This window comes from Mastacembelus armatus, chromosome 22 (genome assembly GCF_900324485.2).
Source record: "Mastacembelus armatus chromosome 22, fMasArm1.2, whole genome shotgun sequence".
In the NCBI taxonomy this organism is placed as follows: domain Eukaryota; kingdom Metazoa; phylum Chordata; class Actinopteri; order Synbranchiformes; family Mastacembelidae; genus Mastacembelus; species Mastacembelus armatus.
The window spans coordinates 10619874-10627230 of NC_046654.1; the positions used below are offsets into that span (position 1 = coordinate 10619874).

At 41.8% G+C, this 7357-nt stretch overlaps 1 protein-coding gene across 1 annotated transcript; it reads left to right on the forward strand.

The window, feature by feature from the left end:
* The first annotated feature begins 593 nt into the window (after positions 1–593).
* Positions 594–6836, forward strand: plk4 (polo-like kinase 4 (Drosophila)). The gene is made up of 15 exons (XM_026307979.1): positions 594–778; positions 1715–1810; positions 2138–2233; positions 2607–2721; positions 2863–3847; positions 3928–4022; positions 4295–4629; positions 4727–4831; positions 4975–5077; positions 5161–5310; positions 5401–5629; positions 5714–5816; positions 5918–6055; positions 6142–6248; positions 6421–6836. The coding sequence occupies exons 1-15, from the start codon at positions 749–751 to the stop codon at positions 6530–6532; spliced, it is 2799 nt and encodes a 932-aa protein (XP_026163764.1). The 5' UTR covers positions 594–748; the 3' UTR covers positions 6533–6836.
* The last annotated feature ends 521 nt before the right edge of the window (positions 6837–7357 follow it).

Genomic DNA, 7357 nt, shown 5'->3' on the forward strand with positions numbered 1-7357 from the left:
GCTGAAGCAAAAGTGTGTAATGTGGCAAAGTTAAAATTAGCAATATAATACAAGCTATAGTATATACATAAATTAAGCCTGAAAGCACAATGTATCTAAATAAAATCAATCCATGTGACATTATTAAACAACTAATTATGTGTAATTATTATGTGTCCAGGCCAGTTATGAATAGGCTGTGACAATACTTGGTTACAGCTGTCAGTGAACTAACATTTCGATTGAATGAACTCAGTTTCAAATGTATTGGATTCCTTACAATTTTACAGTTATATTAAATATAAACATTTAACAATATCATTATTTAATATGTTTAGTATGTGTGTTCAGTGTTTTTCTTAAAGTCTTATTTATTAATTTAACTTTCAACGCTTTGAGGCTCCCCTGAATGAATGCACGACCTGCTATTACAATACAAATAGAAAGAAAGTCTGCAAGCACAGAGCTGAATGCATGTTTACGTAATAACAAACGCGCATGCGTAGAGTAAAGAATCGGCATAAACTGCAGGGCTCTGGAGGGGGCGTGGTCAACTCGGTTGTTGCCATGTGACGTAGCCTGTCACGCGGGTGCGGGAGTAACGGGCGGATATTTTCAAAATGGAAGAAAGTGCAAAGTTTTGGAGGGGAACATTAGAACAACATTTATTTGGCCTCTGACAACTCCTGTAGCGACTATCGATGCGCTCTGCAGACCGAGGAATATTATTATATACCTGCATGTGTCAGCAAACCGACAACCAGGCGCGATGAGTGTTTCCATCGGCGATAAGATTGAGGTGAGTCGTTTTGTTCGGCTAACTCCTACATGCTAACGTTGCCTACCCTGGAGTGGTAGCGTCGCAAAGCTAGGAAGCTGCAGCAGCGTAGCTACGACCTTTAGTTTAATGATGTTTGTGCTACAATAACAATGTTTGGGGTTTGTTTTAAAAAAGCTTTAAGAAGATAATGTTACATTTTTGTTTGGTTAACTTTTATATAAAGTACAACTAAACGTCAAATAATTAGCTACTTTTTTGTTGCGTGTTGTTGTTTTGTATTTTAAAAATGGACCTCCTCCAGCAATACCTGACATATTAGCGTTATTAGTAGTGTCAGTATTATTAGTATTATTATTATTATTAGTAGTAGTAGTAGTAACGTGTATTCTCAGCGTTATCTGTTGTCAGTGTCGGGTGTGTAATCTTACCCGGGCTCTCTCGGGACAGTGTTGTTCCTCCTCCATCGCTTTGGTAACGCTGACCCTAACATGCTGCTTGGAAACGGCTACCAAGTGGTCCCGGTTAGCGGGAACAGAGCCGGGATAATTAAAGGTTTTGGTTGGCCATATGAGCGCGTCAGGTGTTGGTGGCTTTTTGTCAGTTAACGTTTGCTGGGGGAGGATTTCAACGATGTGAATTCGTCAGGAGCTGGACTGTCACTTTTACCTGTGTACCCAGCATGTCGCAGTCTAGAGGGATGATGTTTGATCAGGTTATTCAGTATTTTTTCCAAAACGTTCCCGCTGACACCCAAGCCATCAGAGGTGAAGAGAAAAGTTTATCAAATGCTCAGGAACTGAGGATTGAGGTATTGTGGTTTTACAGATCCTGTCTGTCTTGGGATAAAAAGAATTGATAAACTTTTAAATCTGCATTCATACTTGTATTTCTATGCCTGCAATATTCATTTTGTTGTTTGTAAAGTGTTATTTTGTCTGTTTTGATCTCCTATAGGATTTTAAGGTCCTCACTCTCCTTGGCAAAGGCTCTTTTGCATGTGTTTACCGGGCAAAATCAGTGAAGACTGGTCTGGAGGTTGCCATCAAAACGGTAAGAGTCCCTTACCCACTGTTTATGTCTTTGTGAGTGATAATTATAGCATGCTTCACCTGTATAAATAAAATGAACCAACACACAAGCTGTTGCCAGTACATGACGGTTAAAGTGTTAAGTGGAACTATTGTTAAACTCTACCTCTGATGGGCTCCCTGTGGTCCCTCAATTCCCCATGGATGATGTCAGAGTAATCCACTGGATGGGCGACAGATTGACAATTAGCCACCAGACCAAAACGCCATACAGGAATATTGTACAACGTTACACATGAGATCCCATAAGTGGCAGGTGTATAATTATCTCTGTTGTTCCTGTCTGCAGATCGACAAAAAAGCAATGCACAAAGCTGGCATGGTCCAGCGTGTGACAAACGAGGTGGAAATTCACTGCCGATTGAAACACCCTTCAATACTTGAGGTAACTTGAAGTTGGCTGGTCTCAGCATGAACGCACACTACACAGAAACTGCAGTGGTGTTCATATGTCTGTTCTTTATATTTTCTGGGTGACATTTGCTGTGTTAAATAATTGTCTGGTGTGAAATACATTTAATGTGCACTTTAAATGGAAACAGACAAGCATTTCCTGATGTGCCAAGTTTGAAGTTAAAGATAAATGGCAATAATGGAAGGAATTAGCTGTAGTTTTTGAAACATACAAAAACCAAAAAACAATCCTTTATGCATTGTTGGATTCGATCAAACTGTCTGTAATTACTTCATTTGGTCATATTGTTTTGTTGCACTTGTCTTTTGGATGATTAAGTAAGTGTGTATTATGTCTTTTAAAGCTGTACAACTACTTTGAGGACAGCAACTATGTGTACTTAGTGTTGGAGATGTGCCACAATGGAGAGATGAGCCGCTACCTTAAAGAGCGGAAGATGCCTTTCTCTGAGGATGAAGGTCAGGGAGAACTATTTTACATAGAAAATTAAAATATTGTGTTACAGTAAAATTGTTAGAAATTGATCCTTTTTTTTTTTTGCAAGCTGTTTCTTCTTCTTCTTTTTTTTTAATATAATTTCTGTTGTTTTTCTCCCACAGCGAGACATTTCATGCATCAAATAGTGAAGGGAATGCTGTATCTACATACTCACGGCATCTTGCATCGAGATCTGACCTTGTCAAACCTTTTGCTAACCAACAACATGAACATCAAGATTGCAGACTTTGGCCTGGCCACTCAGCTCAAACTCCCAAATGAAAAGCACTTCACCATGTGTGGGACACCCAACTATATCTCCCCAGAGGTGGCCACCCGCAGCGCTCATGGCCTTGAATCAGACGTCTGGTCACTGGGGTGCATGTTCTATGCCTTCCTGATGGGCCGCCCACCGTTTGACACAGACACAGTCAAGCACACTTTATCTAAAGTGGTTCTTGGGGAATATGAGATGCCCAGTCACGTTTCTCTTGAGGCTCAGGACCTGATCCATCAGCTGCTGCAGAAGGACCCTGCCCAGCGGCCCAGCCTCTCTGCCGTGCTGGATCATCCGTTCATGACCCAGAGCCTGCTGGGCAGGACCAAGGAACTGGGGCTGGGGGATGAAGGATCTATAGATAGTGGCATTGCTACCATCTCCACAGCCTGCACCTCCTCCACCTCAGCCAGCAGCAGCAGCCGCCTTCAGAGGAAAACCAGGCACATGATTGGCTCTGCTCTGCCTAACCGTATGACACCTATCACAAGTCTTCCACGCCAACACAACAGTGGCTGTTTTGAAGACCGTGACCAGTGGCAGCAGCAACAGCATCCACCTGACATATTTCACAGGGAGGGGCGGAGCAGGGAAGTTCATGATGGGGAGAGCGGACAACCTCACTCTCGCTATCTGAGGAGGGCTCACTCTTCAGATCGCCCCAGCTCTTGTGCATCAGGCCAGGGGCTGAGTCACGCTGAGTTGGGCAGATGCCATTCAGAGGAGACTTTGACCATGGTTGGAACACCAGTGTTCCCCATGTCCTCCACTCAACACCCATTTTCAGAGCACGGAAGGCTCCCATCTCCCCCTATCAAACAGTCGGCAAAGTAAGCAGCCTCTCCATTCATCTTATAATTATTCATATTTTATTCAGGCACTAACAGATTTCACTTTACTGTTGTTTCAGTTCTGGATATTCAATGTCCATACAGACTGCACATCCACCAAACCAATTCCAATTTCAAGACCTGGAAGGAGTTGCTAATTGGCTCAATAATGAGGGTAAAATTCAAACTTTATTACTTCCATATTTTGCCTCGGCTAATTCAGACTAACTTCAGTGTGTTCAGTGATTGGGGGGACGTTTTAAGTTACAAATGTAGGAAATCATATTTCACTATTAGCAGATTTAACCTGGGATATGGACAGTAGTCCACTTCTGGACAGAGGGCTATAAAAATGAATCTTTAAACTCTCTAAACAAAATGAAAACCATCCGCTAAATGCATTAGCTATAGCAAGTCTTTATAAATATTTTTGATTTTGTTCATCAGGTTCTGGGCAGAGGCCTGCAGACAGCAGCACACACAGCAGCAACAGTTTCCACAGCAGCAGAGGCGTTCATAGTTCCTGGACAGACAAGTCCGTGGGCCGAAGTGCTAACTCCCACCACAACCAGCACCACCTACACCAGCAGCTCTCCTCTAACCCTGACTCATACAGAGAAAACATACCTGGAGCAGAGTTCCAGCCGCAACACAACAGGGAGTTAAAGCTTCCAACAGCCAAACCCTGCACAGATAAGGAGAAGAAAACACTGAGAGACATAGTCCCACCTCTGTGCGCATCCAGACTAAAGCCTATCAGACAGAAGACCAAAAATGCTGTGGTAAGATATCACACTTTTTTTTCCCTTTGTCTTCTCTGCACTGTGAGCAAAATTGTAATATCTAATTTTCCATGTTTTTCCTTTATGTTCCCTACAGGTGAGCATCCTGGACACAGGGGAAGTCTGTATGGAGTTGTTAAAATGCCACAGCGGTCAAGAGAGGGTGAAAGAAGTCCTTCAGATTTCCTGTGATGGATCAATGGTGAGCTCTTTATATTGCATTCTGAATATCACTTAGTAACTCTCCTCCTGAATTTCCCTTTCATGAGAGGTAGGGGGCAGTATAACATCACCCTGTGACCATCTGAATATTTAATACTGATTGTAGATTTTCATTTATTGTAGGTGACAATATACCAACCTAATGGAGGAAAGGGTTTTCCTGTGCTGGACTGCCCTCCTGCTCCTCCAGAAGATATCCTTATTTGTAGCTACGAGGACCTTCCAGGTATTCTGGTGGACGCGTTGCTCGAAAACATCATCTGAAACAAAATTAGAAACTGTCTGTTAATCAGTTCATTTTTGTCACAGAAAAATACTGGAAGAAATACCAGTATGCCTCCAAGTTTGTGCAGCTTGTGAAATCTAAGACTCCAAAAGTGACTCTTTACACCAAGTATGCAAAGGTCATGCTGATGGAGAACTCTCCCAATGCAGACCTGGAGGTTTGCTTTTATGATGGTGGGTAACATGTATGTTGGGAGAAGATGAGTTCCTTGAGGTCATGTGTGATCCTGATTTTTTTTTTTCTTTTTTTTTTTTTTCTTTTAGGTGCAAAGACACACAAGACATCAGAGCTGGTACGAGTGGTGGAGAAGAGTGGAAAGTCGTACACAGTGAAGGGGGAGGTGGGGCTGAGCGGCCTGAGCCCAGAGAGCAGGTTGTATGTGGAGCTGTCTGATGAAGGCCACAGCATGTGTCTGTCGCTAGAGGCCGCCATCACAGTAGAGGAGCAGCGCAGCACCAAGAATGTCCCTTTTTTCCCCATAACTATTGGCAGGTGAGAGAAGAGAGTTGATTCTCCTATTTTATCTGTTTTCCTCATCTTACGTCGCTGATGTTTAATACATGTTGTTTTTCCTAGGAGACCTGCCAACCCAGACTCCCCATGTCTGCCGTCCCTGCCCTCCAACTCGGTGCCTGCTGAAACAGGATCACCTCTTCATCCTCCACAAATCACTCCTTCAGTGAGTGTTTCACAATCACGCCCTGCAGCATGTACAAACAAAAGGCCTTAAGGGCATTAACACCTAGAACATGACAAGTTTGGTATTTGATGTCTTTGCAGATGATCTCCTACGATGGGTCTGACTTCACCACAGCCAGCCTGAGTAAGAAAAGCTCCCCAGTGCGACAGGACCTGGTACAAAGCACAGGAAAAGTGGTTAAATCCATATTTGTACCCAATGTTGGGTGGGCATCACAGGTAACTAATTAATAAATTAACCTAATATTCAACACTCACCTAAGGAAATTTGTGATTTAAAGAGATTTGCGTTTTTGTGTCTGCAGCTGACGAGCGGAGAGGTGTGGGTGCAGTTCAACGACGGGTCTCAGCTGGTGGTTCAGGCTGGAGTTTCCTGCATCACATACACGTCTCCAGAGGGGAAAATGACCAGGTATGAAACAGTCTTAAGGCCAGTTGTCTTTTCCCAGTGCAGTTGCACAAGTTATATTAAATATCATTTACAGAAGAGCCTTTCTGAAAATGTCATTTTTAATGGAGCTGCAGTTAAATTCTGTTAATGTGACCACTCCAGTTTCCCTCATTAATGTCTACCTCCCTCACAGGTATAAGGAGAATGAGAAATTGCCAGAGCACGTCAAGGAGAAGCTTCACTGTCTCTCTACCATCCTCGGACTGTTGGCCAACCCCACAGTTCGTCACCTACCACCCCATTAACTGTGGTTAAAAAAACATCCCAGCAGCAGAGGCCTGGCAATGAACTGAAAGTAGCTTAAGTCTTTATACCGTCTTTTGCCTGGTGTTCTTGTAAATATATCTTTGTTTTTTTACAGGTTGTTTTTTGTACAGAAGACTAAGATTATGAAAAGATATATTTTTATTTTAATAAGCATTTTGTATAGAGTCTCAAGTAGTCTACTTAAAAAAGTTTGTGTCTGTGTTTTTTACTGTCTCCTATTCTATGAAATGTGATCCATCAATGTCAAAACAATAAACATCTGGAGGCTGGGTGGAGAACTGGTGCACTTTGTTTTGCAGTCTTCTCTTTGTGCCTGAAACAACAATATTAATTAAAATAAAAGTACTTGGCGCTACCACATGGTTTCAAAGAACACAGAATTTACAAGTAAGACACCAAGGAACCTACACTTGGAAAATACTATTAAAACTTTGTATAGTTTATATAGTTTGTGTATTGGCTGTTATCTATAATCATAGAAGACTAGACAAAAAAAGCATTTACTCACGAATTACTCAGCTGAATACAGTACAGCCAGTTGAGGTTTCACATGTTTAATTTGCCGTGTTTGTTTGGCCAGTTAATTAAAAAAGTCACAAAACTGGATTCTTCTCAATTACACAACCAATAAACAATATACTGTACGGATGTAGGCCTAGGCGCGCATATATGCATATATATATATATATATACATATATATATATAACATCTATATATATATATATATATATATATATAGATATAGATGTACTGTACAAGATACCCAAGAAATAAACATTCAGGTGGGAAACTGGGAGCATGA

What these genes read in the sequence shown, in the direction of transcription:
- plk4 (XM_026307979.1), top strand. Translation starts at nt 749, where the DNA reads ATGAGTGTTTCCATCGGCGATAAGATTGAG. An exon ending in TAATTGGCTCAATAATGAGG is followed by an intron (nt 4,023 to 4,294) that starts GTAAAATTCAAA and finishes TTTGTTCATCAG; the next exon opens with GTTCTGGGCAGAGGCCTGCA. An exon ending in AGAAGACCAAAAATGCTGTG is followed by an intron (nt 4,630 to 4,726) that starts GTAAGATATCAC and finishes TGTTCCCTACAG; the next exon opens with GTGAGCATCCTGGACACAGG.